General features: G+C 47.3%; 1 protein-coding gene across 4 annotated transcripts in view; it reads left to right on the top strand.

Moving 5' to 3' along the window:
* LOC8023216 (protein c-ets-1-A) overlaps positions 1-19,521 on the top strand; it is a 197,043-nt gene that overhangs the window by 74,211 nt on the left and 103,311 nt on the right. For all 4 annotated transcript variants that reach the window (XM_040222567.3, XM_029986089.4, XM_040222568.3 and 1 more), the window contains exon 3: positions 4,800-4,995. In XM_040222567.3, the coding sequence (XP_040078501.1) occupies positions 4,800-4,995 (196 nt within the window). The remainder of the gene's footprint in view (positions 1-4,799; positions 4,996-19,521) is intronic.

Below are 19,521 nucleotides of genomic sequence, written 5' to 3'. Positions count from 1 at the left end.
ACCTGTACCCTAGTCAGATGGAGGTGATGATTTGATGTCTCTCATTATGAAACTCGGTTGTACGTTTAGGAACCTGACTATATGACACCCTGTCGTCTTTGTTCAATTCAAAATAATAATGCGTTATCAAAAAAAAAAAAAAAATTGTCTGGTGTACACGCGGTTGAGTGCGCGGAACTAATATCATTGAAGCGGTATGTCTTTCGTGTTTGCTCTCGGATATTCCGAGGTTAAAATAAATTACACTCGTTGGAAATATTCTTCCGAGATAATCAAAAGAGAGCTCCGTGAGAGTCAGTTCTTTCGCACACGAAATGGGATCCCACCTTTAACATAAATACGTTTTGAATGACACATGACACGTGTTTCCTCCGCGAGTGGTTTTAATCTCCGCTCATATTTTCGTCGTGGACATGGACTCCCGAGGAGCTGAAGATAAGACTAAGACAATTGCGATAGTTCGTGCCACATGTTTCTTCAGTTAGCGTTCACTATTGCGGGTGGTTGGCCTATCAATTTAAGTACCTCACACTTCTCTTGATGTCCAGAAACTAATGACAACTTAGACCGGGTTGAAATCAAGGTTGAACTTGTAATTTCACCCGCCGATTTCTAGGGGAACTGAACCGACTGTAAGTCGAGTAATCTTACCGAAGCCCTAGTCCGTCGTTCAAACTAATATGATATATGATGTAATATTTATTCTTCATATCATGTTATTTTCTGCGTTCATAAAGTGCTAGTGGCTTGTGAGATTCTGGGGTTCCGCTTGATTTGCAAAAGTTCGGGGACGCGTTTCGTATTCGCTTAACACTGAATAACAGGTTCACAAATTCCTCTCTTTTCAAGCGACATTTGAAGCGCTCCTTAGCGACGTTTACAATGACGCTCGTTTGTTAGTTTTGACTGAAATTAGTCTTATAAAAAGTACACAAATAGAAATAAAATAGGCTCATGACATGCTTTCTCCGGGAGGAAACCTTCGCAGAGGGTCCAGGCGCGATGATTTATCGGAAGTTCCGCGATCTTTCCCTGCCTCCTTTTGATTAACGAAAGCCAGAAAATGCTGGCCTGCCATCGTTGTTGTTCTTCTTCTTTTATTCTCCTTGATTTACGAGTCAGTGTATCGGTAGAGGCGCGTACAGATGACCGCCCCTCAGACCTTCATCAGCATACGTCTTCGCTCCGTAGAAGTTGGGCTGTCTAGGAACTTACGATTTCCTGCGGAGACCAGTGGATAAGTGTCCGGCGGCAGTGGAGTTGAGCGGTTCTCATGCTTTCCAAGCTTTCCTCCTCTATCCGGGCACTTTCTCCTCTCATAATCCCTTTCTGCCACTCCTACCGCTGACAGGAGCTTCCGGCGTTTTATAGTTAACTTGGTGTCTGATCTAACACCGTTGTCAGCGGTTCGGTCGTATTTTCGTGCGGCTTTCGGTGTGGGTTTGTTCTACATTTGGTCGAGCGCTGCGGGTTGTGTCGAGGGACAACGGTGCCCGATGATGACGACGAATGTCATGGTGTCCTCCTCGCCTATTTATGCTTATACGAGATCGTTTTCTCGAGACGTTCACAAACTCCTAGACAGGTCGTAGCATAGATGATGCTGTGAAGAAAAAGAAAAGTATGAAATCATTGAAGCTTTGCCTTCAGCACGCATTTATCTCCTTTTACCGAGATTTGGCTGGGTGTGTTCCGGAGTGTTATAAAAGACAGAAAGCTAGCGCTGGAGGCGGAGCATATACTGCTTTCATCACCGATGAGCCACGTGGTGGGAATATTGGCTCTCAGAAGTGTCAGAACTTCGGTACAATCAGTACTACGCCTTGTTTCCTTTTTTTTTTTTTTTGAGAGAGAGAGAGATGAAATTGTATTTTACTTCTCGTAAATACCGTAATGAATATTCCAAAGAGTACGTATATAAAATGGTTAATCGGAACGTTTTGTCTGTATTTCAGTTCATTTACCACCACTGTCGGCAACTCAGTTTTATTCTCTCGAGGAAACTTTAAGTTCGAGACCCGCTCGTCTCGAAGGAAAATGGGCGAGTGAGAAAAGGGGGCGAAGGGTCATCTCAGAGATCGGCGACCTGACCACGCGAGGCATCCGGTGTTCGCTGTTCTTCGATCGGACGCTGGACGATTCATTTAGTTCAACTCTCAAAGTAATTCCTCTGCCAGAAAAGAAAAAAAAAAAAAAAAACATTGAGAGGTACAATTTGTTTTGGAGCTGTAGAAGAAAAAAGGGTGTGAGAGAGAGAGAGGGGGGGGGGGGGGGGGGAGTCTTGGATATGCCAGCAGCAACAGCAGCAGCCAGGTCGTCGTCGTCTGCTGTTACCCGAAGCAAAAGCGACGGCGGCAACTTGTCGTCGTGGGAAAGCGACGTTTCGATACCGGCCATGATCGTGGGATCGTGGCATGCAGAGGCGCGTCGTCGTCTCCCTCGTCTCCTTCCTTTTTCTTTTTTCTTTCCTTTTCTTTCGCGTTTATCTCCGTCCGCGACCCGCAATGGGAAACGCGAAACGAGGCTCCGCGGCGGCATTGCTCGATGGAGCTGCGATTCGTGTTTTTCTGCTTTATCTCTCTTATTTCTCTTACTGGTGCCAATGGTCGCTTGCTGATCTATCGGCTCGGCGCGGAGGCTCCATATTTCAGATATATACACACCGACCTAACGTCGCCTGTTTCTCGCTTCCTTACTCTTGATTATTCTGCTTTGTTTTGATTCGCATAAAAATAATTAAAAAAAAAAGCGAATAAAAACGGGGAGGTAGGTTGTTGTGCAGTTCGTTTTCGTCGTATGGCCATAGCTGTGCGTGGCGTGACGCTATCAGAGTTTTTGATGAATGTGTCTCGACGACGCTGATTATTTCTTTTTTCTTTTGCATGTTTGACGGATATAAATAGCGCACGCAGACTGGAAGACAGCGACGAAACAGAACGGCGGTACTGTTTTCTGGGGAAATAACGCGTAGTGTTCTCGTGCGACCAATGACATCTTGCGCGTAAAATAGATTTTTTTTATTTATTTGTTTTTCTTAGAGCTTGTTTTAGGGTCATGCGCCAGCGGTATGGTTTCGGCGCACGAGCGTAATATAAATATCGTGTCATCTCTACCTGTGTTGTTCTCTACGTACTGTGTCGACAAACGGACATATAGCCTTCTCTAGGGAAGGAAGAGGGGGGGGGGGGGGAGGATGGGGGTGCGGTACAGGTGCAGGCGCTAGGTGGCTTTTAGAATGAACGTGATGGATCAACCTACCATTCGGCGATCTCTTATTGAAAGGTACACCGGGAGTGTTGCGGTACCTATTTTCGGTAATGAAAACCCGCTCCTTGTCGTACGTTGCCCTCTAACTTTTCGTTCTTCCCAGCTTCTCGCGTCTGCGAATGGGAACAGTGTTTTATTCGTGCGTAAGTTGGCAGCCGTCATAGATATGGGAGACCATCAATAACAACGAACAAATCAGCGTAGGGCCAGATCTACAGCGGATTGCATTTTTCAACTGAGGCGCCATAATAAGATTTACCTTTTGCGACGACTTTCGTTTTCACTAGCGATGACTGGAATACGAGAACTGGTCGGAAGCTCGATGTATATCGGTGTTCTTTCCTTGGAGCCACTATGCTGCTAGGGTCCCATACAGTAGTGTGTATAACCAGTTTAGTTTCTCAACCAAGGATCTGGTCACTCGATAACTATACACTCCGGTTTATCTCACCCTGTTCCATTTGAGAGGCACGATTGACGAGATTTCCTTTAGCTATTTAATGACACAAACTTCAGTCGCATACCAATGAATTCGTATCTTTTCTACGTAAACGCTGATAAAAAAAGAGAAAAGAAAAAAAAATATGCGAAAATTAAATACTCGCTGTTCATTGGCTCACGTTCAGTGCCTAAACTCCACCTCGAGAGGACTGTGCAGTATTTCGAGAGGACTATATGCAACTGATTTCAGAAAGCTGTCTTATTGCCTAAGTGCTCTTGCAAAAACAGCTGATCCCACAGAGCTCTACTCTCGCGCCCCTACCTTTGTTAGCAGCCCCGCATACAACCCGTGACGCCGACTTTACAGCTGTATGTCTCAACATCCCATCTGAAAAAAAAAAAAAAAGAATACCGGGTTTTAAGGTTTGGCTTGATGTAGATCAAAATATTAAACATGTCATTCGGGCTCAACGGAAATGTCTGTGGAGCTTGATAAAGACCACCGGCACCCAGAATTTGGTTTCTTTGTGCTTCTCCTGCACTTTCCAGCGTATTTTTTTCAGACTGTATGGACCTGGACAGTTGCTCACGTTGTTTCGATCAGGCCTCCCACCTGTATTATTTGTCTAATACCCGTGCCACACGGGCAACTCGAATGCCATTTACAACGAGTGACATTTGTGTGATCGGCGAATCAGCTCGCAATCTGTCGCGCGTGGAATGCGCTACGCCCGGAGTGTCGCGCGCTGATGGGCCGTCCGCTCAAATGTCATTTGTTGTAAATGGCATTCGAGTTGCCCGTGTGGCACGGGTATTACACTGTCTATACGGTGTAGAACCTTAGACTAGAACTTTCTAAATACTAAGCAGATTGCATAACTCGTACCGTACCGAAGCTTCGCTTTACTCGTCATAACCATATCGTGATCCTGTCTGTATGTTGTGAACGTAGCAGTATAGCAGCTGCAGTAGTAGTAGTAGTAATTGTAGTTAGTAGTAGTAGTAAGATGGTGATGGTGATAATCTCGACGGCTGTCTTGAGGTTCCGACTCTTGTTTACGAGGCTGGTGTGTCTCCCTTTGTTTCCGCAGCAAATCAAGTTCCAGCTCGACCTGCCTACCCGCGGTGACCTGATGGGCGGCGACAGCGGCGGCGGTGCGCTTATCCCTCCCGAGAACATCAAGCGGGAGATCCCGGACGAGCCCTGCCTGCCGTCCGGTCCGCGCTCGCTGGGCTCCATGCAGAAGGTGCCTTCGCTCTCGGACCTTTCCGAAGAGAGCTCCCTCGGTGAGTTCCCAAGCAGCAACTGTTCACATCGAGCAGCGAATGTAGTTACAGTCACGGCAAGGCTGCGAGCTCGGTGCGATGGTACGGCACCAGCCTTGTTGATTCGTGCTAGTACGTGGTGGTAGCAATGGCGTGAAAATTAATTTTGCTATGCACGTAAGCAAGCAGCCACGCTCGAAGAGCTATAGCCTGGCCACCGTGGGAGGAAACTGCTTCGTTTGGGCCGCCAATCTCGCAACTGCAGGCACGCTTTGGTAAGGCTTGACTATCTGAAGGTCTACGCTCACCTCCTACAGCCTGGAAACCGTACTCGCAAACCTGTATACATCTGTCAACTCTAGAGCCGGGGTCACAATGCTCATACATCATACAAAAGACAGTCGGCAAACACGAGTCACCGCAATATCCGTGGATAGAATGCCGCGTTCCAAGTGTCTCCTTGAACTCATTTCCATGCGACGTTCGAAGCACGGATCTCGCAGTGACTTGCGTTCGAACCTGTATGCAGACTGCCTTTTTGTATGATGTATAAGCGGCGTGACCCGGCTTTACGTTTGGAAGGCAATAATTTGCAACAAGAAAAAGGTTTGTCAAAGACACTACTATATCTCACGTGTGCACGCTGCCCATGGCATGGATGAGTATACTCCCTTGACCCTTAAAGGGTAACTTCGCTCACTATTTTGAAATAGAGGTTAGGACTGTTTTCAGCTAAGGCAGTGTCCCTGAGTTACAATATCACTCGTGGAAAGAACCATATTCATACCACTCGTGGAAGGAACCGCATCCATATCACTCGTTGAGGGAACCGCATCCATCGTTTTATCTACACAAACACATCACAGCCCACGCACCGCTACTATAGAAACCCAGAGCGAAGAAGAACCGGCGATGGCAGAGCGGCAAGTGAGCATGCCCGCATTCCACCGCGCCGCGGGGCCCCCTCTTGTCTGGCTCCTCGCCAGCTATGCGACGCTCCTTTGACAAAATCGAAAACGCTCGTTTTGACGAAAAACCGGCGGTGTCGCACAGTTTGTCAGTGCCGGGGAGAGAGGTAGATTTTGATGTGTGCATACGTCAACGCTTCGGACCAATGGGATCGTCGCACGCGTCACCTTCTCCCCCTCCTCTCCCTCTCTTCCCGGCGCTTAGAAACGAAACACACCGCCGGGTTTTCGTCCAGACGAGCGTTATATTAACGCATTCAAATCACCGGAGTACCCGTCAAGGCTGAGCGGTGAATAGTAGCAGTTGACGTTGCCGTCAGTTTTGTGCCAGGCATGCTACGTAATGCTTATAGCGAATAGCACGTTCCCTATAATGTATTTACTGTGGAGCAGTCTGTTTAGTTAATTAATATAGCGTATTTGGTATATCCTGTGGCCTAGCTGTGTACTGAACCTCCCTCTTATCTGGCGACATTGAGGGCCCATTAAGCCCAGGATTGATAAAACCGAAAAAGTGTAATTGTGATAACATCAAGCTTTCTTCACGTATTTGGGAGACGTAGGAGTCGGAGCATTTAGTGGAAAATACCCGGACTGTTTTCCAAAAGAAGTGCACGGATCAGGGAGGCGTCCGTTAAGTTATGCTAAAGACGACTATCTGAGGAGGGCAGTGAGCAAGCTTCTAATATTTACTGAACAATTTTCTCGGGAATTGAAAGCTTAGAGTGTACCAGTACGAAAAGATACCAACGTCTTCGCCCGTAAGTTTTAACCTTTTGGCCCCTGGATATCTAAGCGCTCATTAAATGCTTATTTACAGAGCCGAGATATTCTGCCGAATTTTCTTCACTATTCTCGAAGGCCAACTTCGTCGTATACGTTATGTAGATTACGCTCTTCTTTTTTTTTTTTTCTCCATAAAGCAACTTTCAGGATTGGTCTGTGGGGAACTTGTCAGTAAATAAAAACTGCCACCAAGAGATGGTCGACTCACTGGTACAGGGGGCTAAATCAATGCAACGTCCTCAAGTTTATTCGAAGTTGCATGTGCGTAGGAAGTGCGAACCGACCCTCCTTTGAACAACCATTGTTTTTAAGCTTGTGTCTGTTGTACTTCAGCGTAATTACGTTTCTTTCTTCTTTTTTTTTTTTTTAACAAGCACCGTTTATGTTTAGCATCTGCGTTATACTTCTGCCATTGGGACGACGAGGATGTCATGTTCCCGTCCCCGGTAAAAGAAACACGCTCGACGCACTTAGATGACAGGTCGTTGCCACGACTCGCGAGTGCAAAACGCCGGAAAAAGAGAACTAAAGGAATCAACCAACGCTACCTACTTGTCATCATGGTAACCTTGACAGCAGATCTGAAGATAGGGGGAAAAACCGTCACAAAGCCCGCTGTCAACGTTAATAAGATTAACTCAGTTACGAAACCGCTCATATGCGCCTGCTTGCAGGAGCAGTATACCTCCGTCATTCACCACGATTAGCCTCCGTCGTTTCACGCGCAGGACGGCTGCTATGGTAACTGCAGTGTATTCTATGGAATACGTACGTTTCGAAGCACAGCGTCTAGATGGCGTTCCACTGTACTCTCTGGAACACACAATTATGAAACGAAAATCTAGATGGCGCTTCAAACTGCGGGAGGCGGACTGAAGTGAGTGAGAGGGGGTACCCCCTTCGGCGGGAGTTCCACAACCGTCTAGTAACGCTGGCCGCTGTGACATTTCAGCGACGCAGCAGTGTCGTTTTCAGCCACACCGCAGTCTGCAGTGTCACATTTCAGCGACACTGCGAATGGCTCGCGGAGGCAAACGTCCGAGCAATAACGGACACCTCACGCGCCACGGGGAGCGAGGACGGTTGTCTGGCAAATGGAAATAGTTTTTTTTTTATGTTTTATTTTCGAGAGCAAGCAGGCAAAGGAAAAGAAAGATGATTTCGACACATTTGTTTCCAGCCGTTCGTTTTATTGCAAAAGGGTTGCGCAACCGACGAGCGAACGAGGAGGCTCCGAATGCTCATAAAACGCCACGTGACACGAGGACGCGGCTCACGTCACGGTCATCGCTGACGAACGCTCGCGGGCGAAGTTCTTCGCGTAGGCGGCCATGCACGAGCATCGTGCCTCAACCGCGTATCATACTTACAGCTTGGGATATAGCGAACCTGACGAGGTTCGAACAGGTTCGACGAAAGGCGACTGTCACGCGCATGCGCAGAAATTCAAAACGAGCTGTCGCCGGGAAGGGTGCATACTATTTCTTGGGTATATTTTTTGCATTACTACACTCTAACTACATTATTAAATAATTACGAAAGTTCGCTTTTATATTTTTTAAATATATATCATTATTCACTAGAATTAGCAACAAACTTCCTCTTAAAATACCTTTCCCAAGAGCCTTTTTTTTTTTTTTTTTTGTCGAAGTCTGTCAACATTTTTTTAAAAAGTCGAACTTCGTCGAATTTCTCCTAAACATTCTGGAGAATCACCGAACCAGTCGAACCTCGAGGCGTACGAAAGTTACCGTCATCTTCAATCATAGCTAGCACACCGTCCCTTTTGTTGCCTCGGGGAATTGTGCAAACATTCGCAGTACTTAGACGAATAATAATTCTACGTTTGTAAATAAAATAATAATAAAAAAATATGCAGCTATATTGGTTGGTTTAGATCGGTATACATGATCGCCCCCCCCCCCCCTTTCCCCCAATCAAAAAAAAAAAAAAAAGAAACGCGGGAGCGAATTGATGGAGTGGGCGCTTCTTGTCACAAATGGAGAGCTGAGATGCTACACGTTCATTTGGGCCCGTTGCTTCCCGACTTTGTCGTTGATTACGCTGACGCAATGGACCTCCGAAATAATAGAGAGTTTTAGTAGACCGTTTTCGGTTTCCCGCTCCGCTCTATGGAAAGCGGAGTCGCCATCGCGCATGCGCGACCCGCTCTGGGATTTGAGCGTGGAGCGTCAGCTCCGCTATCGTCGCCATTTTGAGAAGTACGTTCCACACTCAGTGAAGGTTCACTAGATGGTGCTTTTCTGGAAAGGTGGGTGCTCGCTATTTGAAATCATGCTTGGGAGCGCGCTTGACTTTTATGAACCTCGCTGCACTAAGAAGCTGCGCAGACTTTGTTTGAAAAGGCGTCCCCCAGAAAACGTTTCACGGTAGTCAAGAACCTCTGGCTGCTTCGAGAAATCGCTGGCCGCAATCCTTTTACGGCCCCTGAACGGTGGGAACAGGTGCTGCCTTGTCTAAGCCAGCGGGCTCGATTTTTCTATGCGAGATGACGACGACGACGTTGAGAGGATGACACACCGGGCGACGGCGGTGTCTCAATCTGAGCCCTGGGCCACGGTTTCTCGGAGGCGGCAGCTTCTACTTCGGCTGGACTACCTCCTTGGAGATTCTTTGACCCCAGTGGACCCCAGTGAGCAATAGCGCCATTATGTTCCTGGTTCTCCTTCATGCACTGATCGAACGGCGTGCAAGATCTTCATAGCTCGCTGCTCACCCGCCCAACCCGCCTCCACGAAGTCTGGACTTCTGCGAATCGGACTGCCACCCTCCCCAATACCAACAACCCATGTCGTCGTCATCTTGCACGTATATACTCATCACATTACCATGTTCCCTAGACGCGGCACCGTGGGCCTCGGTGGTACGGGCTGCTGCTTTCCGCGGTGCCGCAGCTCTCCAGAGCCAAAAATTAAAGGTTAAAGACCAAAGACTAAAGCAGTCGGCAAACGGACAGATATTTTGTTTGGTTACTTCAGGCATTAAGACAGTGAAAATTAGCGAAAGCGAGTGCTCCATTTATATCTCTACTTTTTTTTCACCAATGAAACGAGTCTTTTCTTCTTCGTATGCTTCGGTTTGTGATATGGTGCCTTGGTGTTTATGTACACTGCGCGACACTGTTAGCGGGAGCATTCAATATCCTGTTTTCATTTTTCACTTTAAATTCGAGGGGCTGACATTTGCCTATTGGTGTGGAATAAAGCGCTCGTTTGGGGCACCAATCTGAGCGACAAATTTTCAGCTTTTTCAATAGCTGTCAAAGAAATAAACTGCAAATAAAAGCGATTTTTTTCGTGTTCGTATTAACAGTGGAGCGCAGTGTATGTATCTGCCTTGGGGGGTGACATGAAACCATTTTGCTTCACTATACACTTCTTTTTATTTCTTTTGTGTGTTTATGAAAGTGCGTTTTTCAGCTTAAGCTCCTGCCCAGTTTCTGCCTCACTTGTGCTACGGTCTTTTCTTGCAATAGAAGGCCACGCAACATAGTCTACTCTTACAATGCTGAATTCAACAGTAACACTGTAAATTGGTTAGACGCAATATTCACACGCACATCTGAGAAGTAAAATGGGAGTCGTTAGTAAACGTTTTTTATTAAAATATTTCTAGATGCCTTTCAGCCCAGTTGGACAGGTATTTCGCCCAATACAAAAGCTTGAACATAATTTACTGTGATAATTTTATGCATTCTAATATTAAACAAACAAAAAAAATGCCCATGGTCTTTGTAGGTTTTGTCCAGCCGTCAAATTATGCCGTCTGCGCACATCACTGCCTGCTGCTTCACGACGAGCACCCTCTTGTGCACTTCTTCTAATTTTTTTGATGGACGGCATATGGGCATGCTGTGCGGTCAACAAAACCCTTGTCCTTGACGTTCCATTGTCCTTGACGGCCTAATAAAAAAGACAAAGAAAAACACTCTTACAACACGGCAGTATTTAAACACTACCAAAACATGTGATATGGGACTTGTTACTCCTCTAAGATAAAGCGTATTTCCATTGTAGGGTTGTAAAAAACTGGGTATCGTAAATTAATATATATATATATATATATATATATATATATATATATATATATATATATATATATATATATATATATATATAGTTGTTTCTTAATTCTGCTAAGGTTTGAGGCCGTCAAACTGTGCATGCGAGGCCCGCTACGCCGGAATTCAAAACGAAACTTCTGAAAACTGTTCTAATCTACCACTATTGCTTAGAAGTCCAGGGTTGTGTTTGCTCAATTTTGCATTGTTTATGCCTGTCTGCTTTTCACCAGACAAAAAATTCACGTGGAATATTCTTTCGACCGTTATTGGCAACTCTTTTCAAAACAACACCGGGTAACATATTCGGCCGCCATATTTTGGGCATCGCTTTTAGTGCGAGACTTGTGACTAGAACCCATTTCATATTCAGTATTGACGCAGCATTCGTGTCTAATACATTTAGACTCGCATCCGCGACAAACAATGACGTAGCTCTCTTGCCCCCTAGACACTTGGCCAAAATAAGGCGGCCTCGAAGACTAGCGGCACCATGGGTTGCACTTTTAGAAAGGCTGCGTCCAAGTTTCTATTATTTTCTAAATCTACCAAGGAAATCTAACGCAAACATTTCTTGAGGAAAGTTAAACAATTCAAAAGTTGCGAGCGAGTGTGAATAAATAAAGCTGAGAGGAATGGTTTCTTTGGTGCAGCTTGCGAGTGCTATGCTCGTGGTCAGCTTTCAGTGGCATTTTCGACAGGAGGGCGCATGCACAGATATAATCGTCGTTCAAGCACGCGCACCCGTACATCTGACTGCATAGCCATAGGCCGTCCACAAAACGCGACGACTTTACCGACGCCGTGCTGGTTGCAAAGTGATACTCGTTCACGCTGTTTTGTGTTACATAGAACTCAAATCGAATGGTTTACTTTTTACGCGCGGGGCGTACGCTTTACTTCTTGATTCGACCTCTTTCAAGCTGAGGTCACGGTCAAAAACATCGACGCGTATTGAGTAAGTGCAGCCATCTTGAGATCTAAGCGATCACGCTAAGGACGCTGAGGGCAGTCCGCTCTACAACTTGTGAAGCGGAGCGCACGCTCACTCCGCTAACTTTACGCTCCAACTCAGAGCGGGCCACGCATGCGCGGTGGGGACGATGCTTCTCGCAGAGCGTAAAGTAGAGCAAAGAGGGCTCATAAAAGTGGCCTACTAACACTCATAGATTACGAACGCGCTCGTCGTGACTTCTCCTGACACTGCCCATGTACACCTTTGGCGTATAGAAAAAATTAACTTTTCACCAGACAGAGCAGCTGTGCTAGAAACAATGGAAACGCGAAATTTACACAAACCATGCAGGGTCTCACCTGTGAGCACAGCTCTAGTTTCGCCAGGGTCAACCACCTATGTTTGTTCATGTCAGCGAGCAGGTGACCGAACCTCTCGTTGATGTGACCTACGATGAGGTTCACAGAACTGAAGAACACCGACAAGTTCCGTCCAAACGCTCATCCAAGTACGAACAGACGGTTGGGATAGGCCAGTCGAGGAAGAACCGTGCAAAGCGTCTCGCCAGATTGGCAACACCCTGCGCCGATCTGTCGGGTGCTGGTATTTGGATGCCCGCACGCAGAACAGCCAGGTCCTTCTTTAAGCAGGATAGCTTCCTAAAGGGTTTCTTTTCTACGTTGGAAATATCCAGCAAACCGCGTTCGGAAAAGAAGCTTCGGCGCTTGATGGCACGAGGGATACGAATCATAGATTCGATGTCTCGCCATCTTAATCTCGTTAGTAGAAGTCTCCTTCCTTGAGAACACTGCAGCGGGGATTCATCGTGCAGTTGCCTTGCTAGCCTTGAGCAACACTGTACTCGTACTACGCAAAAGGATGTACTCCCAATGCGCAAACTTCGTCCTTTTCTCTTATTTTTCTACTTCGAATAAGTAAATATGTTTCAGTTTTAATTCGAGTGGAGCAGAAGCTACAAGAGCGAGTGCCGGCCTTTCAGCGTCCTTGATAAGCACGCGCGCTCGTGCAGTCCAAGCACTGTTTAGAGCAACATGCTCATGCTTATACCTTCGGCTTCACTCGCACACAAGGTGGAACGATTATATTTATATTTTATAGCTTAATATTTCTTCAGGTGTGCGCCTACTCTTTTGTGCTCAATATTGTCGCCTTCGTTTTTACTACCTCTACAATCACGCTCCCTTTCACTCTTTTGGTGTTAACGCTTAGGTTTTTTTGTCTTACTAGTACTATAAACGTCCACTTGTGGGGCTACGCAAGCAAATATTTCGAACCCGCTCAAAACGCTCTTACGCTGAAGAAAAACGCTCTACTAAAACGCGTTTTTGGACCTCCGCTTTCCATTCCGGCGAAGCGGGCCGCGCATGCGCAGTTTGGCACCCTCAGAGCGGAGCGGAAGATGAAAACGGTATACTAAAACTCTCTAATGACCCGTTTGCGTCGCGGAATAATGTTCCTGAGAATTTTGAAAGTGCGAGGTTGGGCGGGTAGAGGAGGGTTGTTCTTAGAACGTGGGAATTGCCCAATGGCACTTTAGTACGATTACGTCATATTCACGCGAACAGGATTCCTGAACGGTAACACGGAGGTGATCCATCCGAGAGCTTAATTTTCAGTCCCGCAGAGGTGATGCAGAATGCAGCGACGCGGGAACATTCGTAGAGTTTTCCTGATCACGAATATCGTTTATTTCCTATATTCAACTGTAAAAGAAGAAAGAAGGGGGGTAGGGGGAGGGGAAGACAGAGGAAAAGCTGTTACGATACAACTTCCCCTTTCGAAAAGCTGTGGTAAACACAATAAAGTAAAGTTGAACAACGTCTCCTCTGGATAATGACTCTGTCGAAATTGACCCGTAAGTTTCATCAGCACCTACCGTGCTTCGATTCTTGGCAAGTTCCTGCCGGGTGTCTCTGCGGTGTACAGGGACAAGCCGCTCAGCTCGCGGGAGAAGCTGTTCGGAGGCGTTTCGGGCGTGCGTGTGTTTCCAAACTGGATTGCCTTGTGGCTGCAGAAGGCCGACGCCGAGGCATCTCCCCGCGATGAATAATACGCACTCGGATCTAGAGGCCTGAGGCCGACGCGTTCACGCGGCGGACAGTCGCCTTCGTCTGAGTTATGCGTTGGCCTTGACCGCCCCCTCGGCGAGGCGTACGCGGGTCTGTGGCTATAGGCTCCGCTCACCCGCTAAGCTGACAGTACGGTGGAAGCTACGGGCTCGCCGGACCAATCAACCGCCTTCCTTTCACCACTTTATCCCACTCTCTGCACGTGGTTGGGCGGGAGAAATAATCACGCGGCGAAAGGTAGCCACGTATGACTGGTGCAGCGAGCGCGCGTAGCTTCCACCGCGCTGTCAGCTTAGAGGTAAACTGCGTATAACATATTCTGGACTTCGAGGATCTCTTGCCGCGCACGTTTCAGCGGGAACTTGTTGACCCTTTGGGTGGCGTGCTGCGAAGGGACCCGTAGCGCGTTGGTAAACGTTGCATGGTTCACCGCCGCAGGAGACGACTAAACAGATAACTAAGGAGGAGCGAATATATGTACGCGGGAATGTTGCTCGATGGGCTCTTGGTCTTTCTTTCATTCGCTCGCGGTAAACAGATACGACGAGTCATCGGTACGTGGCTACGGGTTTGGAATGTTAAACGAGTAGCTTTCCTATTGTTCGCATTAGCTTTGCTGAGGCAACGTGCCCGCGCGTGTGAGGAGGCATTGCCCAACGTTTGCTTTGGTCGGATTGAGTCTTTCAGTGGTGGGGAGGGACGAATGCTTGTTTAGTTCGTCGAGTTGAGGACGCATCAGACCACGGCTTCGGGCGTTTTCCTCGGGGGATATTATATGACAACTGCCGGCAAATTATCTTGGGTAATCGCATCTCCGCGTGGCGGATTGGATTGCTTTGGCGCAATGCGGTGATCTTATCGCGCTGTAATAACCTCGTGTTATGCTTTCTCTGGAGCTTCGTTGTACTAAATGGCCACGCGCAGAATTCTTGCGAAGTTACGGTTAAATTGTTGGTTCCAAACGTGTAGGACGTGGGAAATGGGTTGTAGTAAACAAGGAAGTCGTTGGAGAACACGCAGTCGTGACAAGGCCGAGAAAAAAAAAAAAAAAAAAAAACTGTTATCGGGAAGAAAAAGACTGCTGAAATGTTTTTAAAGTGTGATTAGTTATAGTATTTCACCTATAGGTCGATTAACTAACCTGTGTGAAGCATAATCGCACATAACTGTTTTTCGAGTTTTAATTTTGGTTATAACAACAATGGAATTATCGTGTGCTTAGAAAATGCGTTGCGGTGTCGCGGAGTCGATAATCTGGTCTTCAATCATCTTCAATATAGAGGCGTGGAACTCCACGCCTTTATATTCCATGTCCCGTGTCGCGTGCAGCAATAAACGACTCTGGCGTGCAGGCAAGTGCAGCGCCATCGAAGACGCTGGCGCAAGGGCGTAGCTGCGTCATGCTTTTTTTGCAGCAGCATTCGCGCGAGGAAAGCTCTTTTTGAAACGCGCTCGCTCGCGTTCGTACCTACCACAACAGTGCATAGAACGCACTCGGGATAAGAGTCCATCGGAAAGTTAAAACCCATAAGTAATATCCCGACACGTCGCCGGAGAGCTATTATTTTTTTTTTTTCTTATGAAGTTTTTTGAGCCCATCTAAGCTCGTTTCATTTCACAGTCGCTCGCTCGAAAACTTCCTTTTATGGTGGATACGCCGCCCGCTTTGTTTCACCTTGGCACACGTCGTAATTTCCTATTTCTGGCCTCGTATAGTCTCGACCGAGATAGCGAGCAGACTTTGATCCCCCACCCCGCTTTGCGCTGACCGAGCTCCTCGGAGTGTTTACGTGTGCGGTCAGAGGACGGTGAGTCGACTCTGCCTCGAAGCTCTGTCGTCATCATCATTATCACCTTGCGCGAAGCTCTCGCGCGTTTGATTTCACGCTCCCTGGAAACGGTCCAGGCTTATGCGTTCGAATGAGCGGTTGCATAAAGTCATGGTAACGCTGCTTCATACCTCGTACAAAAGACAGTTTTCAGGCAAGTGTTCGAAGCCTGTACGAAGCCAACATGCTTCGAGTATGCTTGAAGAGTGCCCGCAGATGATTCGGTCATCGTGTCTGCATGCGAACACCGTGTCTTTTTTTAAAGACAAGTCACCGCTATATGTGTGGTTCGAATGCCGCGTGCTTAAGTTTTCTCCACGAACTCATTGCCATGGGGCATTCGAAGCACGGATCTCGCGCTGACTCGCGTTGGAATCTGTGTGCAGACTGTCTTTTGCACGATGTATATAAGCAGCAGTGTGATACCCCCGGCGTCAGGGACTTGTCGTAGACCGTTTTTTCCCTCCTCCTCCGCTACCCTCTGCGCATTGCGCGGAACTTTGTAGCCTTGCCTGTAAAGTTCCGAACCTTCCATAGCCGGTTTCATAGAGCGTTTGGGGGACGGCGGCTACGATCTATGAAATCTTACTTTTAACCTCATTGTCCCGTGTATGGAATGCACATCCTCTATATCCGTCGTCGAACGGTCCGATGCCGCGCGTCGGGGATATCTAAGTAAACAATGTATGGGAAGAAGGCATCCTTTTTAATTGTGTCTCGAGGAATCAACGTATTTTCAGGGAGAGGGTCCAGAAAAGACGACGAAAGAAAACGCCGAGAGTATGCGACATCTTTAATTAGTTAGAGGTAATAGCGAATGAGAAAGCCGTAGTAATCACATTTTATTTCCCTGATTCATGTGTCCGACACAACCCCATCGGCTTCGACCGAGCAGCGGTTAATCAACATATAAATGAAAATCATCGATTACTTCTTTTCGCTGCCTTATTTTCCGGAAGCTTCTCAAAAGCGCTGTCTACTTTCTCATCTTAAGTTGTTATTTTCCTGTTTGATTGTTTTTGGGTTTTTTTTAAATAATTTTTTACTATAACGTAGAATCTTTTAATTATCTGGAAAGAAATATTCGTACATAGCTAATTTCCCCGCGAACACTCTCCTTTTTTCTAATCGCACTCACTGCGAGGACGCGAACCTCTGTAGTCAGACGCAAGTTAAGAAGGCGCCGTAGGCTCCTCCCACACCTTCGTTAACGCCAGCCATCGTCCTCCGCGATGCGCAAATAGTCCGCTACAGAGGCGCACGTCACGCTGACGTCACATAGGTTCTCATATCTACTTCATTTCCTAGTATGTCCTCGGAGTGTTTCGATGCCGTCCCTGCTAAGTGGCGGAGTTTATCTGGCACATTCTCCGCAAGCTGTATCCAAGTTTACATGGCTTCTAGTGTCGTCGTATCAGCGGCCATTGTAAAGAGGCTCGAGTAGCTTCTGCAGCATATTTTTCGCACCTCCCAGTTTGTTTTTCACGGTAAGAACAAGTATGAATCACCGTTGGTACTCTGCGATCACGACACGCACAAGCAATGTATATTCGGCTGAGGATAGGATCGGCACCGCTCATGTGGTGGTGAAAAGCAGAACTACGACTTGTTATACACTTAAGGCTGAACTCCACGGAGCGACAAAAGCGACGAATTTCACCCGGCGGCCTTCGCTGTTTACGTGAAATCAGAACAGTGGCTGTTGCGTCGCGCTCAAGATGAACTTGCCGCTGGGCGAAATTCGTCAGTTTTTCGTCGCATTTTCGCTCCATGGAGTTTAGCCTTTACTTGGAGCGAAACGAATGCTACGGACGCGAGGTTGAAGCCATGGGAGGCGCCCAGGCAGCGCTCTCGCACTGGAATAAACTGCTAAGAGCTCGTGCTCTGTACCCTTGGCCGCGCTCTGTGCTGTTAGTGTGAATGTTTTGTCTCCACTCAGATTATAGACAGAGGGAATACGTGCCTCATAGATAAACAAGAGCACGCTTCCCTTAAACTCAATCCGGGTCTCGAGGCGAATGGAAAGCTCCTCCCACTCTAGTTGAACGAACGGTGGAGAGGAGGCGACCTCCTGTCCAGCGTTCACTCTGCCTAAGTGGAAAGACCTGGGAAAAACCTGTCACTGACTGTAGTTATCACTACCATGTGGAAATGTAGTGATTATTGCGAGGGACCCTTTCAATACCAACCTTCGGCAGATCTCCAATCCATGCGTCACTCGCAGAGATGTATCAGAAATGTGCTGCGTATCAAACCGCCCCGCCTTTGTCCATGAGCGGCTTTGTCCGCGTCACGCGGTATCAGAGCGGCCGTCGAGTACGCTGCGGGAACTGACGCGCAGCCCCCTGTGCATATCATCGAGAGTGTTGGCGCGGAGACTCGCGCCAGTGTCCGAGGTCCGGCGAAAGTGCTCGTCGCTCGGCCGCCCATTCTTGAAACGCGGGTCGTAGTAAACACGTTATCGCCACTTGCCCCGACGGCCATATTTTGGCGCTCTTTATCGGAGACTCGGTCCGCCGAGGGTCGCCCTTTTACAATGGATTGGAGCAAGCGCCGACTATCTCGGTTACACGCCGGTGTTTGCACCGCGCGCCCATTGACGCACGTGATGGAAAAGTGCTGTTACGACCGATCAGCTGCCGTCGGGCTCGGACGGCCGAGGCTGCCTCCTGGATAACGGTCTCACCGACGCTGCACAAACAAAACGATGACGTTGGAGCTTACAGTTAGGCCTGGCGTGAACGGTATTCACTAAATTCGCACTTTCTTTTTTTAAGAGGGGGAGGGGTTTAAACACGATCGCAGAACTCGTGTAGCGCATTCGCGGACGGCTGTGTAGATCGGAGTATCTTGAGATGCTGTGTTTCCTCTCTGCTTGTGTAACTTCTGAAAATACTGTCTGTATAGAAACACCCGCAAGCGGTACGCTTTTTACGTCCTGTACATCTCTAAAGCGCCTATCACCTAGACGAGAAATTCCGAGTCACTGGATTGTGGACGCAAACGCGGCCTCTAATATTCCACCACACAGAGCTGTTGCGCGTGCTCAGAACGCCTTCCACAACTTAGTAGACAAACATGGCAGCGCCCGGAAGGCCATCTTTCAAATGGTCCATATAATAGCTTCTTTTTTCCTTCTCTCACTTTGTTTTCGGTTAATACTTGTCACGATAAACTCCCTTTTAATTGACTCAAAATCCTCTTTCCTTCGTGCAACGGTAAGAGAAATGTTCAATTTCTTCCCGGTTTGTTGTTGATATTGCATATTTTTTTAATGAATTGTAAGTCGATACAAAACGTGCGTGTGTTGACTAGTTTCCTTCTCTTTCTCAATTGCGTGCGTGTTTTGGATCAGTGCGAGTTTTTTAGGCAGGAAATACACGAACGAGAAGAAAGACTGGCCAGTTACGATCCACAGTAAGGGAATTTATTCGGCTTATCGTTAAAATGGTCACGCTCTGGGGCGGCTCACAGACGTACGTTGTCCTTGGCTTATTCAAATTAAGGAAACTTAAGCTCACGTTGCGCCTGCCTACAAGTTATGTCTCCTTTTTGACTCGCAGATTTAAATCACGTTTTAATCCTTCCGCTACACAGATCCTGCCATGAAAAGTGTGTATATATATATATATATATATATATATATATATATATATATATATATATATATATATATATATATATATATAAAACGGGCATGGTGGCGGGAGGCCGAAGGCGTGGGTATAAACTGAGAAGAAAAAAACCCTTAGTGAAAGACAGCAACAACGGACGATTTAATCTTCGACGTTTCGGCCGGAGTCCGGCCTTCGTCAGGCCTTCGTCTTCCTGGCGAAGG

This window comes from Ixodes scapularis, unplaced genomic scaffold (genome assembly GCF_016920785.2).
Source record: "Ixodes scapularis isolate PalLabHiFi unplaced genomic scaffold, ASM1692078v2 PGA_scaffold0__279_contigs__length_252992795, whole genome shotgun sequence".
NCBI classification, from domain to species: Eukaryota; Metazoa; Arthropoda; class Arachnida; order Ixodida; family Ixodidae; genus Ixodes; species Ixodes scapularis.
Note: the sequence above shows the minus strand (reverse complement) of the source record. Positions and strands in the feature narration are given on the sequence as shown.